We start from the raw sequence: 18305 nt of genomic DNA, 5'->3' as shown, positions 1-18305 counted from the left end.
AGATCTCATATTGAGAGCCGACAGCAACAGATTCCAAATGCAAATGTCACACCTAGAATCAACACCAGACCTTTTACCTGCTTAATTGATGATGAAATAACGAGGGAATAGCCCACACATGTCCATGAAATAGATTTTGAGTCGATTGTCCCATTACTTTGGGTCCCTTAAAAAGTTGGAGGCATATATAGAAACCATTGTAATTCCTACACCGTTCACCTGATTTGGATGTGTATATACCCTCAAATGAAAGCTGAAAGTCTGCAGTTAAAGCACATCTTGTTTGTTTGATTTCAAATCCATTGTGGTGGTGTATAGAACCCAAAATATGAGAATTGTGTCGATGTCCTTTTGTATTTATGGACTTGACTGTATATAGAACAAATGGTTTTTTTTGTCTCTGCATGGTAATAGAGGAGCTAGTAAGCTTAGCACACAGGAATCCATATCATGGGTTGGTCTGTGTGCATGAAGGCTACCTCCTCGTACATAGACCATTTTATGATGAATTGTTCCGTTGACATAAATCCCTTTACAGTCGTCTACACAGGTTAAAATATAGTACTTAATACCCCATGATTTCAATGTACTCAATTTGCAATTTGAGAGATTGAGGTGTTCCTACATTAATTTCAGATTTGTAAAACAAAGCAAACATTTCTAATAACTTTAATTTAAATTACAGAAAGATAAAAAGTATGTATGAAAAAATGTGATCAGGTATGGATGTAACAAGTGCATCAATATTGCTTTCAGCATACTTGCAAGGAATTCAATTTTTTTTTTATTGAACCAATAAATGATTCTATTTTTGACAAGCCAGTTAAATACATAGCTCAGCCTTCAACTAGGAAACACAATAATTCTGCAAATTACACCACAGAACAGTCCTTCACCTGCAGTGTAAGAGACCCTTACTGCAGCATATAACATTGCATCTAAGAGTTTCATTGCTAGACTCTGGTGTCCGTTTTCTTCACATTTTCTTTCTTTTTATCATCCTTCCAGATGGCTTGTACAGTGTCAGAGGAAGTGACAATGTACCAACTTTATGTCCATCATCCATAGACCGGTCAGAAAACGTCATCTTTTTGCTGATCTTCAGCCCCATCGCTTTAGCTATTTCAAGTATCCTGATAAAACAATACACATAAAAAAACAAATGAGAAACTAAGATAATCACAGCACATGGTGTTGTGCTTTTAACAATACATCAATTCATCTGTTTGATTGACTAAGATCCTAGACAAAAGTGGATGTAGTTTTTTGTGCCCTTTTGGAGAGAGAGAGGAGAGGAGAAGGAGAAATAAAAAAAAAAAAAAAGTATATAATAATTATCTTTCATCCAAGTTGGGGGACACTGCTAGCATGGAGTTATACGAGTGGAGTATGGAGATTCTCCTAAATGCAGGTATTTTTATTTTATTTGATTAATTTAATTTTATGTGACTTGGGTAAGCTGCACACCAGATAGCAGGGTCAGCCATGGGATTTATCCAATCAATGGACCACAGCTGTCACATAGGTGAGAACCGGACAGCTCTCACAAACTGATTTGCCTCACTGGATAGACCTGTCGAAGTCAGCAAATTGGATAAAGTCATTTCAATTAAAGTCTAGCAAACTTGGTTGTCTTTGTCTGAAAAGATGCGTACGGTACGCTATGTCGTACAAGGGCACGCTACGGCGTGAAAGGGCGTACGCATCCACTACACGTGGCAGCAACAGTAATTGGTCTTTTACCATACATTTGCACAAACACGCATACTTATAAAATAGTACACATTATTGGTAGTTGCAACACATAGTCAGTTATGTCGAAATATAGTAGTATTTATATGTTATATCAGAGTTACATGCATATTAGTGAAATACACAGAACGGGTTAAAGGAATAACATCATGAGTGGTATCATAATGAACCTTGTTACATATCCTACTGTTTGGTGCGCTCTGCGAGGGAATCGCAGAGTGCATACGCAAGTTATGAATGATAGGGAATTATGAACTACTTAAGACTAAGGAATTCTGGCGGGAAGAGCAGAGCATACCCCCTGCAGAGATGACCCCCTCCTTTGGATTCCTTAGGATGAACCAGCCAATGATTGACGACCCCTTGGACATTCCTGAGACCCGGACCAATAGATGCAAGCCATACCATCTTCATTGTATTACTGTACTTGATTGTGTATATAAGCAGCAGCTTGTGATCCAGAGTGGAGACTTCTTGTCCCCAGACTTCAGGATTGAATGACTGCACTGGATCCAGAGCGCCTGCGTTAAGTAACGGCTGTATTTACTATTACTTCGCTTGAGCATATTTTTTCCACTTATTGCGAATAAATCTTTGTGCGTTGGAAACACAAATCGAGGTTCGACAATCGTTATTGGTTAGCGACAATACGCACATTACAATTTGGGGGCTCGTGAGCTTTGGAGGTTTCGTTGCCGATGATACGCAAGACCAACGGATTTCGGTTCCTCAACAAAGGGTGGAGACGCGTCATAAACAGGTAAGAACGCATGGTGTTCAAAACCTGAATTTTACTCTGTGTTGCGAAACCGAATGTCCGTTTTGCATTATCTAGGGCACGCTAACTAGAACCTAGGGACAAAAGAGAAAACTGTTTCTTTTTTCTGTCATTGTGCGTTTTAACTGTATTGCATTGTTTAGCGTATGTGTACTTCCTGCTGTGCGTACGCAAACTTCCGGTAAACTTGCCACGTGGTTAAACAATCGTGTTGATAGTTATTATACATGCATAGTATAATTACTTGTGAAAGCCTCTGAGACATTATTACTATTGTTGGGAACTTTTGATTTTCTGCGCAGAAAAGGTGTATAGTGTGTGATGTTGTAACGTAGATACACTGTTTTATTGTTGAGGTGCTCAGTTGCTGTCTGACGAGGCGGATTGCCCAACTGAAGGACGGTATACAGGGCAGGTATACCGAATGTGAAAACTGGGTTTTCGCAAAGCGCTACCAATAGATCGCAAGGTTTGCTAATAATTAGTATTGGTAGGCAGTGCGATCCGGTCGCACCGTTAGTGCGAATTGGTGAAGCAGCTAGGAGGAATTATACTGGAAAGGCAGGTTGATTGTATCGACTTTGCGCTCCCAGCGATAATAAACTCAGCAGATTTTGTGGTTTAGCCAGGGTATCGAGGAGCTGATAGCCCTTGGGGCCCACAGTGATATTTCTGTATTAGGGATCCTCGCCAGGGGCGAGAAAAGCGAGTGAACGCGGCTAAAGGAAATACGTTCACCGAGGATTATAGATCTCTAGCGGTGAGTATAGCAACAGAGTTGAAATTATTAGGTGGAAAGAACAGAGCATTGCGGTGTGTCTGTATTTCACATTTGGCCGGAAGGAACAGAGCATTGCGGTGTGTCTGTGTTCCGGGTAGAAGGTATATTGTTCAAAATGGGTGCTAAGCATACGCTAGAGATGGTCAGTGTACTGCCTAAGGAAGGCCCTATTGGTTCAGCGAGGTTTCTCATGTGTAAGAAGTATGGTGCATATGCAACTGTGTATTGTGACACGTGGGTCGGGATGACCAAAGCTTGTGATAGGCCTTTCCCAACAATAGGGAGTTTTAATGCAGAGGTACTGAATACTGTAAAAGATAAAATATGGTTGATCAAGTCAACAAAAAAGAGAAATAGACATAATGATTGTTTAAAATTGTGGCAAATGGAAGGTAACACGTGGCAGAGCAGCGAATGCAAACCGGAAATAGGCGTGGCGAAAAGCGCGCGCAAGGCGGATGTAACCATTGAGAAGCGTGACGAACTCAGCGCAAGCGCGCCCCCGCCACCTTATGTGGCGGGAGGGGTAAGTACAGCCGTTGTTAAAACTGAAAATAGAAAAATTACTAAGTTGTACCCTGTTTTAAATCAGTTTCAATCAAGTGTATCTGAAAACGAAGATGAACCCACTGTGATTTCGGCCATTGCCCATGCTGTTAATGTACTAGAGGCTCAGCGCAAGTATGAGAAAATGGCTGAGATAGGTGAGAGTAGCGTGACCACTAGGAGTGAAAGTGTTCTAAATCTAGGGCCTGTAAATCCTGTAGCGTCCCCTGAAGTTAGTGTACCAGAGGGTGTGTTCCCGGTCCGCACAATATCAGTTCCCAATGGGAAACCGGATAAGGATGGTGTAGTTCCTTTAAGAAATGTTACAATGCATTGTCCCTGGACTAGATCAGAATTACGTTCCATTATGACTGAATTCCCAGATCCTAGAAAAGAGTTAGCTAAATGTCAGAAATTTGTTAAAGACTTAGGGAATGCTCATGAACCAACCAGTAAGGATTGGCGGGTAGTGTTGAGGGCGTGTCTTCCTCCCAATACTAACATACAAAAATTTATTGGAGATTGTTTGTTGGAGGAAGATGACACCCTGACTGATGAGATTAACCAACGGAATATAGAACAAATTGTCAAACACTTAGCCATCTGTTTTCCAGTAGTAGTAAATTGGAGTAAGATTTTCACCATTAAACAAAAGGATAGTGAAACTGCCTCAGATTACTTTGCTAGAGCTATAACAGGGATTGCACGATTTACTGGGATATCCAACATAAGTGAGGACCCACATCACAGAGAGGTAGCTGTAGGGGTACTGATGGATGGCCTTAGGGAAAATTTAAAGACGAGAGTACAAACCACATTACCTAATTGGAGAGGCGTCACAGTAGACTTCCTTAGGGAGTCTGCTGTGGAGCATGACAAGAACCTTTTTAGAAAAAGGGAAGAGAAAAGTGATAGGTTAATGACGGTAAGTATACAGGCTCTAGAAGGGGTGCATACACGACCACCAGCATACAACCCATATAACAGGAAACCTAAAGTGATCAGGTGTTTCAACTGTAACGAGGAAGGACATTACGCTAGAGATTGTAATAAAGAAAGACTCAATACACATAGGGGTGGGTCACATAGATATCCTCCAAGAAAGGATTCACATAGACTAGAAGACTCACAACTACCCGCGCATATTACGGCAGCAAATGCTGCGCGGGAAATCAATAGTCAGCGCTAGGGGTCAGGTCATACCTGTAGTCTACAGCCAGTGAGGTTAACTGAGAGTCAGAGTGAAGAACCAACAATGATAGTTGACATAGCTGGCAGGAAACAAACTTTTCTTGTAGATACAGGGGCGGCCCGATCTGTGATAACCTCTCCTTTCAATCTACAGGTGACCAGCAAAACTATTCCAGCTATGGGGGTGACGGGAAAAGTGTTACATTATCCTCTAACTAAACCCGCCGAAGTTACTATCGGGCCTCTGCATACTAAGCATTCGTTTCTCTTGGCTGCAGCGGCTCCTACTAACTTGCTAGGGAGAGACTTGTTATGTAAAATGGGATGTGTCATATACTGTACTTCAGATGGTGTGTTCCTAGATATACCCGAGAAGGTTGCACATGAGGTACAGGACATATTGGACACCCCTCCAAGGTTAATGTTACACTCTCCTGTTATAGAACAAAGTCCATCTCAAGTAAAGGGGATGTTGCTGGAAATACCAGGTTCCCTATGGACCAGAGATGGACAGGACACTGGACTGATGGCAAACGTAGCCCCTGTCATGGTCAATCTAAAAAGTGGTAGGATAGCCCCAAAAATCCCACAGTATCCATTAAAACCGGAGGTGGAACTAGGGGTATATCCTGTTATTGAGAGGCTGTTACAACAAGGGATTTTAATTCGTACAGCCAGTACAGCAAATAGTCCCATTTTCCCTGTGAAGAAGAGTGGGGGGAGGGGCTATAGATTAGTCCAGGACTTAAGGGGAATTAACAAAGTTGTTGAGAGCCAATTCCCCGTAGTGCCGAATCCAGCTGTCATCCTCATGCAGATTCCACCGTCTGCCAGTCATTTTACTGTCATTGATCTATGTTCTGCTTTCTTTTCAGTCTCTCTTCACCCTGACTGCCAATACCTTTTTGCATTCTCCTACAGGGGAGTGCAATACACATGGACCAGACTACCCCAGGGGTTCATTGACAGCCCCAGTATTTTCTCCCAAGCCTTACATGACTGTTTGCAATCCTTTCAACCCCACAATGGGTCTGTTCTAATTCAATATGTGGACGATTTGTTGTTGTGCTCTGATTCCTTTATGTCATGTTTACATGATACTAAATTGTTGTTGCTTCATCTTTCACAAACAGGGCACAAGGTGGCAAAGGATAAATTACAGCCATGTCAGACTAAGGTCAAATACTTAGGACACTGCCTCACTAAGGGGCTAAGACACCTGACAACCGACAGAATTGAGGCCATACAACACATGACCCTGCCGCAGAGCCAGAAGCAGATTCGTACTTTCTTGGGGATGTGTGGATACTGTAGGTCCTGGATCCCAGGTTTTTCTATTCTGGCATTACCATTGCAGGAGCTAGTCTCTTCCTCAAAACCAGAACGTGTCATACACACAGAAGAGTCGGAGCAAGCGTTCTTTAATCTTAAAGATAGTCTGACAAGAGCACCTGCATTGGGAATACCTGATTATGAAAAGCCTTTTGAGCTATTTTGTACAGAAGCTGATGGCTGTGCAGCAGGTGTCCTCACACAGAAACATGGTGACGCTAGCAGACCGGTAGCATACTACAGTGCACAATTAGACAATGTGGCAAGGTCACTCCCAACATGTCTCAGAAGTGTAGCAGCAACGGCCCTTCTAGTAAGTAAGAGCGAGGATGTAGTATTAGGACATAATTCAACCATCTATACACCCCATGCTGTATCAGCTCTGTTAAATTCAGCCCAAACCAGACATGTTTCTTCAGCTAGATTCACAAAGTGGGAACTAGCCCTGATGGCACCCTCAAACATCACCATCAAACGATGTAGCACCCTAAATCCAGCTACATACCTTCCGTATGTGTCTCAAGAGACACAAAGGGTGGGAGGTGAGGAGACCCTGGTTGATGATGAGTTAGGCAAGAATACTGACACGCATGACTGTATGGAACACCTGAATCAGACCTTTACTGCAAGGCCCGACATACGTGACACCCCCTTAGAAAATGTAGATTTTACGTTTTATACAGACGGAAGTTGCCATAGACAGACAGAGACAGGAGAGCTATGTACTGGTTACGCTGTTGTAGACGATCAGGATGTGGTAGAAGCTGAACCCCTTGGTCCACCTCACTCAGCCCAGGTGGCGGAACTAGTAGCACTAAGGAGAGCGTGTGAATTGGCAGAGGGTAAATCAGCCAACATATATACTGACTCTAGGTACGCCTTCGGGGTAGTGCATGATTTTGGGGCCCTTTGGCGTCTTAGAAACTTTACGACAGCAGCAGGTACGCCAGTGGCACACTCACAACACATAAAAGGACTTCTGACAGCGATACAGTTACCCAGAACAGTAGCCGTCATAAAGTGCAAAGCCCATACCTTTGAAGAAGACCCAGTGTCATTGGGCAACAACAGGGCAGACGAAGCTGCTAAATGGGCAGCAGGGCAACCTATGACTGTATCGACCGAGACTATGATGGTTTTTCAGACATTAGACACGCAGAAATTAATTGAAATGCAAGATTTGTGTTCCCTGCAGGAGAAGGCGGTCTGGAAGGCGAAGGGATGTGGTCAAGAGTCCTCAGGACTCTGGAGGGATGGACAAGGTAAGCCTGTAGCTCCCCGAACATACTATCCAAGCCTGGCTGAAGCAGCACACGGCCTGACTCACCTGGGTAAAGAAGGTATGTGCAAACTGGTGAGAGCATACTGGTGTGCTCCCGGATTTTCCTCTCAAGCTGGTAAGAAAGCAATGTCATGTCTTACTTGTTTGAGGAAAAATGTTGGGAAAACTATTCCAACTGAGCCATCCCACATCCCTCCTACAGACGGACCTTTCCAGGTAATACAAATTGACTATATCCAATTACCACCGTGCAGGAATCTAAAGTATGTGTTAGTGTGTATTGATATGTTTTCCGGTTGGGTAGAAGCATATCCGGCAGCCACTAATACTGCTGTGTTCACTGCAAAGAAAATTGTACAAGACTTTGTGTGTAGGTTCGGTATCCCTAGAATCATTGAAAGTGATAGGGGTACCCATTTTACTGGTGATGTCTTCCAAAATATGTGTAAACTCATGGGAATCAGTAGCAGACTTCACACCCCTTACCGACCACAAGCCAGTGGTAAGGTGGAGAGAGTAAACGGTACTATCAAGAACAAACTAGGTAAGATAATGGCTGAAACTGGGTTGGCATGGCCTGAGGCTTTGCCGTTGGTCCTCCACAGCATTCGAACCACTCCTAGACCTCCTCTTAATCTGTCCCCCTTTGAGATACTGTTCGGACGACAACCTCATTTGATCGTGAGTCCACAAGACGACTTAAAGTGTAATAATGAAGTGACTGTACAATATCTTATAAGAATGAGTAGACAGCTGAAACAACAACAAAAACTAAAAATGCTGTCACCTGGTATGCCAGAGACGAACTGTCATGATGTTGAACCTGGAGACTATGTTATGATCCGCAATTTCTTACGTTCAGGTTGTTTAACAGACCGTTGGGAAGGCCCGTACCAAGTGCTGCTGACCAGTACTACATCACTGAAGGTGGCAGAGAGAGACACTTGGGTCCATTCCACCCACTGCAGGAGAGTCCACAATCCGGAGAAAGTGCAAGACAAGGCTCAGACCGACGACATAGAGCTGTCACTTGTGAGCCTGTTCCGGGAGACCTAAAGCCTGCAGTTGAGACACCTGAACCAGAGACGTTGCCTCAGAACTATCTTTCCAGCGATGGAGTGGCGGTTTTTGTTTTTCTTTTGTTCCAGGATTTTCCTTGTTTTTACTTTTTCTAGGACATTCTATTTTTGTGAAGGAGGATGGAGGACGGAGGAGAGTTCTGGGAGTGATACGGATGAAATAGAGGCCGAAGAAAAGTTAATAGGATATCCTGAGCAGCCCATAATCAAACTTGGTCCAGGGGTTATGAAAAGGTCTGCTAGCTCAGGAACTCGGAGGCAGTGTGAGGGGCTATTGTCTGATGAGTATTGTATCTGCAAGTTCTGCAACTCCCTAGTTGACGAGAGATGCATCCAACGATGCCAGTCCCCCAGTACTCTGAATACAGGCGGGCATCCTTTGGAGGATTATCACTCCCTGGTGGGTAAGGTGCTAAACCAAACTGAGTGTTGGGTGTGCTCTCACGTGCCTCAAGGGCAGCATAACATAGGACTAGTGCCATTCCCGCTAAACATATCCGAAGTACTCGAATTAAGGGGTGGGAGGCCCATAGAAGGGAGGTACAATAACACTAGGTCCCCTAGTCTGACGCTTCGACAATACTCCATAGGCAGATCGTTGCTGTGCCTAAACATATCTCATGCAAAGCGCCTGGAGAATTGGGAGGCTGACCTATCAGATCAGACAATGGCTCGCCACACTCATTTTAGAGAGAGACCCACAAGGTCACTACTAGGCAGGAATGCTGATGGAAGTCACAAGTTAGGGCATATAACCAAACATAAGAAGGTATCTATTGGAAAAGTCTCTACAGATAAATGTGAAAATATCATTAATGCCGACATGTGTCTAGAGCAGATGGAGACACTAGGCATGGGTAGTTTTATCAAAACTCTGTGTGATATAATTCATGGGCATACTGTTCCTTATGTTCTCCCTGATGATGTGTATTTTGTTTGTGGGAGGAAAGCTTATTCCTGGGTGACTCCGAGTTCCAAGGGCTTGTGTTTCTTAGCTAAACTGGTTCCTGAAATCATGACTATTACTCATGAAGAAATGGTAGATATTCACAAGACTACATCACCACCATACATACACACACAGTATGAACACCGTGGCAAGAGAAATATGATTCCTGGTGAGGAACCCATAGCTACAAAATTGATTAGTGAAACTGCTGGTTTCCAAGTTATGGTTGCTCTAGATCTCACCAGGACCGCTCGGGGAACGTTAAACTTTAAATATATCCAAGACCTAGCTAAATTAATAGATAATATCACCGAGATGTATGATGACACTTTCAGGTATACTGGAAGGGAGCTACAAGCGTACAAGAAGGAGTTGGTGCAACATAGACTGGTACTAAATTATCTCACCTCTATTACTGGTGGGTACTGTGTGACACTGGCCACCCAGTTCGGTGTCAAATGTTGCACGTACATTACTAATAATACGGAAGACCCTAAAGAGGTTATAGACCGGAAGATGGATGAAATTTTGCAGCTGAAATGGGAATTTCGAAAGAGCCATAATTCTTCGTTATATGAGGTCGGGGAAAAGGTGGCGGGTTGGTTCTCATGGTTGAACCCAGCAAAATGGTTCTCTGGTCTGGGGGAGTGGGTACAGGAAATGATTGCGAGTGTAGGTAAGCTCCTTCTCCTTATACTGGGTGTCATCTTAGCAATTGGTTTAGTTGTCAAATGTGTTCCTACTGTGTTGAAGTGTGGAAAACGGTCTCATAAGAGTAACACTGAGAAAGAGACTGAAAGGGTGGTACCAGATACCGAGATCATGGTCTGTGAAGAAGTATTGTATAATCCTGAACTTGAAACGGTGATTGGGTGATAGTTTATTACACTATCAAAGGGTGGAACTGTCGAAGTCAGCAAATTGGATAAAGTCATTTCAATTAAAGTCTAGCAAACTTGGTTGTCTTTGTCTGAAAAGATGCGTACGGTACGCTATGTCGTACAAGGGCACGCTACGGCGTGAAAGGGCGTACGCATCCACTACACGTGGCAGCAACAGTAATTGGTCTTTTACCATACATTTGCACAAACACGCATACTTATAAAATAGTACACATTATTGGTAGTTGCAACACATAGTCAGTTATGTCGAAATATAGTAGTATTTATATGTTATATCAGAGTTACATGCATATTAGTGAAATACACAGAACGGGTTAAAGGAATAACATCATGAGTGGTATCATAATGAACCTTGTTACATATCCTACTGTTTGGTGCGCTCTGCGAGGGAATCGCAGAGTGCATACGCAAGTTATGAATGATAGGGAATTATGAACTACTTAAGACTAAGGAATTCTGGCGGGAAGAGCAGAGCATACCCCCTGCAGAGATGACCCCCTCCTTTGGATTCCTTAGGATGAACCAGCCAATGATTGACGACCCCTTGGACATTCCTGAGACCCGGACCAATAGATGCAAGCCATACCATCTTCATTGTATTACTGTACTTGATTGTGTATATAAGCAGCAGCTTGTGATCCAGAGTGGAGACTTCTTGTCCCCAGACTTCAGGATTGAATGACTGCACTGGATCCAGAGCGCCTGCGTTAAGTAACGGCTGTATTTACTATTACTTCGCTTGAGCATATTTTTTCCACTTATTGCGAATAAATCTTTGTGCGTTGGAAACACAAATCGAGGTTCGACAATCGTTATTGGTTAGCGACAATACGCACATTACAGACCAGAAAGAGATAGCCAGTGCAAACGGCCGATACACTTGAGATGCCAGAAAACTCGTTGGGGTGGTGAAGCTGGATGGAGATGAGCTCCCCCACATTAGTCAGTTGGTGTCTTTCTTGGCAGGAAAGACGATGAAAAAGGGAAAGCAGAACACTCTTTAGAGACTACATAGGAGTTCACTTGTCTGAAATTTCCGACAGACTCCTCTCCTACCTCACTGTACTAGTCCTTGGCTGCCTTGGAAGACTAAAACAGTAAAAATAACAAGATATTTATTGTATTCTGATATATGTAAATATCAAATAACAGGTCCAATTTTTTGTGCATGTAGCAATTATATAAAAGTTTGCTCTTGACAAGGGAGATACTTAGGATATAGTATATACCAAATTGTAATATTGGAAGGTACTGCTTTTGACCAATAGTTAGAGACAAGCTTAGTATCTTCTGTCAAACATTCTGTACACTTGTGTGATCTATTCCTGCATTCTATGGTATCTAAATTGCTGCGATACCCTGTCCAGGACAATGTCCGACAATGCAAAGGCACTCCGGGTAAAAAACATCACCAGTTCCAAATGTAAAGCAAATCTGCCCAGTGGGCAGCAGGATCCGGGTGCGATTTGTGCAGACTGTAAGATGGGAGCCCGGGGTGAGCAGGCCCAAGGTAGGACACCACCTCAGATGGAGGAACTGGTGCGGGCAATTACGCTGGCGAAGTCAGTAACGTTGCTTCTTCAGCTTCTCACCTGTCAGGCGAAGATTTCAGTACATGCTGCGGCTCTCCCTTCTGCCCCCGTTCCATTAGTCCTTTCTGCGGCAGTACTGATGCAGACCTGGGCCCTGCTCGGTCTGCATAATTAGTTAGGGGCCTGAACTTGTTGAATCTGTTCCTGGGCTCACCCAGACATCAGAACCAAGCGTCATAGGTCCACTCATCCTCTTTCGGTCTCTGAATCAGAGGGATCGTTGCAGCAAGATGGTGAGCTCCTTGAGGACTCGGACTTCCTTTAGGTGGGGGGGGGGGGGGGGGGGAAGAGAATCCTCTAGAAATCAGGGCATTGAGGATCTGGTACTCGTGGTCAGCCAGGCTTTGGATCTTTTGGACTTACAAGAGCTTTGGTCAGCCGACCTGGGTCTCTTTAAACGCAGGTATTGGGGGGATGTTTGTTTCCTGCAGACGGTGGAACTTACAGATATAGCAGTCTTGACTTGGAAACAGCCAGATTGCAACTTCATCATACTTCACAGATTCCACGCCCCTTATCTGCTGCAGTTTGAAGAACTGGCCTGCTAGGAACAGGTGCCAAAAGTTGATACGTGTGTGGCTAAATTAGCTCGCCATACTACACTCTGGGAGTAGCAGCCCTTCAAAATGGCACCGATCGCAAGGTATAGGATTTTCTGAAGTCCATCTACTTCACTCAGACCCATGCTGTACTCTGCAGGAGTCCCTAGGACCATGGACACTTGGGCCGACCAGCTCGCCGTGGGATTACAAGAACTTCTCCCCCTGGCTCTGCACTTGAAGGAGGCTTTGGGATATCTCTACAAGGCTCAAAACGCAGTCTCAATTTTGCCATCCATTTTGACATTGTCGATTGCGGCCCAAAAGGACCCTCTGCTTGTGGTCCTTGGACGCTTAGTCGAAAAAATCCCTGGAGGATCATCCCTACACGGGTTCAGTCCTCTTTGAGCCAAAATTAGACAATATAATCTGTCAGGCCACGGGAGGGAAGAGAATTTTCCTAGACCTCAGGTCCCAAGGTTTGGGTCTTTGCACCAGCCCTTTCAGGGGTCGCTCCCACAGGGGCAGACCCTTATACTCAAGACATCCAGGCACCCAGAAAAGCCTACAGCTTGACGGGACCATTCCCCATTGCGGCTGCGGGCGTAGAAGGGGTGCCTGCTGTTGCTCAGAGATCATTGGGTGGCGTCCTCGCAAGATCAGTGGATATTGGGAATCATGCAAAGAGGTTGTTACATGATCGACCATCTGGGTGAGACCCCCTATCGTTTCTTTGCCACCACTCTTCAAGCATTCCTGTAAAAAGAGCAGCAATGCGTCAATCTGTCGCTTCGTCTTCTTTCAGCAGGTGTCTTCTGTCGGCTCCCAGTAGGGCAAAGGGGCCTGGAGTTCTAGTTCATCCTCTTTCTGGTCCCCAAGCCAGCCGGTTCGTCCCATCCTATTCTAAATCTTAAGATTCTTAACCTGCAGCTATGGGTAAACATTCCGCATAAAATCGCTCCAATTGGTGATAAACAGGTTAGAGTTCCTGACTTCCATTGATATTCGCAATGCCTACCTCCATGTGCTCATCTGGGAGGACCATCAGTCCCTTTTCCAGTTTACAGTAGGGAACTCGCATTCATTTCCGGGTGCTTTCTTTGGGCCTCTCCATGAAGATCCTTGGCACCGTGAAGATAAAGACGCTCATGACCACTCGGTTACCTGGATGGCAGACAAAGGCAGACTCAGATCAGCTTTTATGACAGAGGAAACTGGCCTCTGTTGATATTTACCGCCATATCTGGCATACCTACATCAAGTGGTGCGAGTGTAGGTTCTGCCCCATGACTACTGTTTGGCTTTCCCATTTTCAAGCTTTTCTTCAGGATGGCTTAGAGGCCAGGGCAGGTGTCTGCTCTATCTTTACAGTAGAAAAGAGCGGATATGACAGATGCAGACTTTCCTAAAAGGGATTCTGCATATCCAGCTCCTTTATATTATGAACACAACACCCTGGGACCTGAACTTGTTAAAAAGGAGGTGTCTGAAGCACTGCAAGGACCAATTGAGTTAAGTTAGAATTCCTGATGTGAAAGGTGGTATTGCTTTTGGCCATAGCTTCCAGGTGTCAGAGCTTTGGGCCCTTTCTTGCTGTTCACCTTATCGCAGTAAAGAAAGTCATTCACGTACAGTTCCTTCTTTTCAGCCAAAGGTGGTTTCGGGTTTTCAACTGATTCAGGAGATTGTGGTCCAAATCTTCCAGGAGGGGGCTGCCTCTTCAGACCAACTCCATACCTTTCCTGAAAGTAGTTCGGGCTTTCCGCATAATGTTAAATCGTCAGACTGACTCTTTGTTTGCACTGTTCGATGCCCATAAACAGGGCTGGACGGCTACTAAGCAGATTATCACAAGGTGGAATATGTCCACCATGAGGCAGGCCTATATGCCTAGCGGTACTGCTGTCCATTACATCCGCTCACTGGGGGCTGCGTGTAATGGGGCCTCAGCGGATCAGCTTTGACGGTCAGCCCCCTAAGTTCTACCATTTAATATTTTTGCATCTCTGGACGCCAATTTTGGCCCTAGTGCTTTGCATGCCAGGCAGCCAGATCGGTCCCTCCCTTGGGGGTCTGCTTTAGCACGTCCCCATGGTAGCAGTGTTTCCCAGATTGGATGAAAGAGAAGAGGATTTTAATTCTTACGATTCCATCTGGGGGAAACAGCATTCCCTCCCTTCTGCTGTTTGGACTTATGTTGGTCTCCCCTACCTTGGGGTTTTATAATTAAACTGAAGAGCTACAGAAGGTTGCAGCATGGAGAAGTCTGTCAGTAAGTTAGATTAAACAACTAACTAGTTATGTGCCAACACCTTACTCTCCAAATACAAGCCCTGATAGGGTAGCAGTGCCGCCCAGATGTAATCAGAGAAATGGATTTATTGTAAGTATAAAAATCCTCTTATATAGATGGAATCATGCCCTAAACATGAATGACTGAAGCTTGCATAATGTTGCATATTTCTGTAACTGTTCTTGAGCGCAATTAAATAGCACAGATACAGATTGTGATCATCTATTGCACACTAATAATACATTTTCAGATATTAAAAATTGTAGGTTTTGCATTACTTCAGTGAATTCTTGCCAGCAGCTGATTGACTGTAAACTATTGGCTTGTACATGCCTACAACTTTACTATTCTGTGTGCACAGCTTTTAATTTTTACTTTTCTTTTGTACTAGCTATGTCAATGTTCCTTGAGAAATGGGTAAGGAGAAACAAAGCTACTACAAGGTTTTGAGACTAGGTTATGGCATATGACTGCACCATATCATTGATATTTACCCATAACAGCAACTAGTTCTTCTCTTGAAACATGCAGACCAGCATCAGGTGTATTTGCATTTAGACTGCATTGGAGCACTTTGGTGTGCTTTGTCCAGAAATGACTGTTGCCCACCATACTGTAGTACCGCAGTGAGCACTTCATAAGGTAATCTCTGAACATACCTTACCACCAGTGGACAAGCAACAATTAGATACAAGGTGTTTAATAATCTCAAGCATCAACCTCACCACAGTATGCAAGGTATTCATTTGAGTTTCTATCACAAGGCCCTAGAGTATAGGCAGATAGCAAGGACTGTGAATTCTTATGGTAACATCCCATTACCACTATACTGCTATATCGATTACAATGACAAAGTTTCTAAATTGTGAACATCTCTACACCAGCTCCATGTTATTTGCAAGTAGTCATGTATATCAGCATTGATCCATCTACTCACCATTTCAGATATATACTTAATGACCCATCATTTTCAAACTAGCGAGTTTAAGCTAACAGTTCTGTGTTACTACCACACACCCTCTCAAAAATTAAGATTAAGTTTTTATATACTTTGACTTTACAACCTGCTCTATTGATTAATATTGATATGCATTATATCAAATAAATTTATTGATATACATCTGCTATTTTTACTTAACTTCATATTTACTTATTTGCCGTTGTTTTGTAGTCCCTCTTGTAATGAACTATGTTATTTTAGCTATATCATCATCATCACCATTTATTTATATAGCGCCACTAATTCCACAGCGCTGTACAGAGAACTCACTCACATCAGTCCCTGCCCCATTGGGGCTTACAGTCTAAATTCCCTAACACACACACACACACAGACACAGACTAGGGTCAATTTGTTAGCAGCCAATTAACCTACCAGTATATTTTTGGAGTGTGGGAGGAAACCCACGCAAACACAGGAAGAACATACAAACTCCTCACAGATAAGGTCATGGTTGGGAATTGAACTCATGAGGCAGAAGTGCTAACCACTTAGCCACCGTGCTGCCCTCTATAGGTTTTAGGGTTATACATTTAGAGAGCTGCAGCTTATTCCATATATTGACCTCCACATTTTAGCTGTGCATCATATGTATTTAATCATTGTCCTGGGTTGTGCAGGAGCTCTGCTCTCCGCATTGGATAAGATTGGATCCCGAGAGCAGCTTTGTGCTACATCCAAGGACAATTTACAAAAAAAACAAAAAAAAACAAATTCTGATGATATGATTACACAAAGTTATCTATAAATAAAATCCATCCAATGATAAAAATGTGGTGTAAGGGCATGTAAAAGCCACTAAATGAATACATCTTAAAAATTGAAAACCCCCTTTAGAAGGGTTGTGAGGCTGAAGATAATTTACTTTCGCACCAAAAAATGGTACTGTATGGATTACAAACATTGTGGATAAGGACACTTACCTGTTTTCTGTAAGCTTTAAGTCTCTCTGTAAAAATGTCAGATCTACCTGAAACTCAGATATATGTAAGGCCAGGGCTATCACATAAGCCACAATTTTAGATTTCATTGTCCCAGATATTGAATTAGTTACACTGAAATGAGATATAAAAACAAACACAGTTATGCTGTTAGACAGCTATGGACAGAATGAATCATTTACAGTGTCTTCTTATAATTAATACATGTAACTACAGGTGTTCTAGCTCATACAAGAAATGCTTTTTAAAACTGGTCTTTTGTACAGTTGCACATGAACTGCCATGAACCAAACAGAAGACTCAATCACAATTATAAAAGTCTGCTGCTGTCAGGCATATTTACAATAGAGACACACCTCGCCTCAGAACGCTGCAGCAGAAAAGGCCCTTACACATAAGTTAATATGTCTTCTTGACATCAGTACAGAGGAGACAGTCACATGTTCAAAACACAAATCTAGAGCAGATAAAGCATTAGCGATCACTGCAACAAAGACTGGTGAAACGAAGACATGAATTCCATTCCATAAAGTCTGATGGCACATTCTTGTGTTTACAGTGACTATAAAGATTGAACCCCTTAGGCATGTTTCACATTTTAATTAATTATGTTATGGAATGAAAACAGATCAGAAATTCTTACCACTAGTGAACACTAAATCTATAATAGCAAATACAAAAACAAAACAAGAACTCTTTCTTACTTAATTAGAATTAAAAACAGACAATAATTCCTTACAGAACTATTCACCTCGCTTGCTAGGATACACCAAAATAAATTGTGATGCAATCAGTTACAAGTGATTGTGTCCACTTCTGGCAAGTGTCGGCTTGATTTAAATATAAAAGTAAAGAAATGCTATAACCAGCCGTGGAACCTCTCACAAACAGAGAAAATGGTTACTGAGAAGCACCAGAGGAAAAAGCCAAGAGGATTTCAAAACCTTTATATCCCCCAGAGCTCGGCCAAGTCCATCAGAAGAAATGGAGAGAATATGGCATACAAAGATCCCCCAAAACTGAGCATCTGTGAGAGATGGGCACTTGATAGGTGGCCCCTAAGAGGTATATGGCAACTCAGTCTTCCATAGCAGAGATGGGACATCCTGCGATTTATGGAGTGTCCTTGAGTGACCTAGTAAAAGTCCAGATCCAAATCCAATTGACAATCTGTGGAATTTTTGAAAACTGCTGTTTACCAATGACCCCATTTAACCTTATGAAATATTGCAAAAAAGAATGGACAAAACTTGCAGCAGATGTCCAAAGCTGGTAAAGATTTGCTCAAATAAAATCTGCAGATAATACTGTTTATATCAATTAAAATAATTACTTTATTTTTGTGTAA

General features: G+C 43.1%; 1 protein-coding gene across 4 annotated transcripts in view; it reads right to left on the bottom strand.

Moving 5' to 3' along the window:
• Positions 1-758: 758 nt before the first annotated feature.
• POLR1E (RNA polymerase I subunit E) overlaps positions 759-18305 on the bottom strand; it is a 38623-nt gene continuing 21076 nt past the window's right edge. For all 4 annotated transcript variants that reach the window (XM_075208353.1, XM_075208342.1, XM_075208373.1 and 1 more), the window contains 2 exons: positions 16940-17071; positions 759-1133 (listed from right to left, as the gene is read on the bottom strand). In XM_075208353.1, the coding sequence (XP_075064454.1) occupies positions 977-1133; positions 16940-17071 (289 nt within the window). In that variant the 3' untranslated portion in view covers positions 759-976. The remainder of the gene's footprint in view (positions 1134-16939; positions 17072-18305) is intronic.

The sequence above is a fragment of the Mixophyes fleayi genome, chromosome 1 (genome assembly GCF_038048845.1).
Source record: "Mixophyes fleayi isolate aMixFle1 chromosome 1, aMixFle1.hap1, whole genome shotgun sequence".
Lineage (NCBI taxonomy): Eukaryota > Metazoa > Chordata > Amphibia > Anura > Limnodynastidae > Mixophyes > Mixophyes fleayi.
The sequence above is the reverse complement of the archived record's forward strand: the minus strand, read 5'-3'. Positions and strand labels throughout refer to the sequence as shown.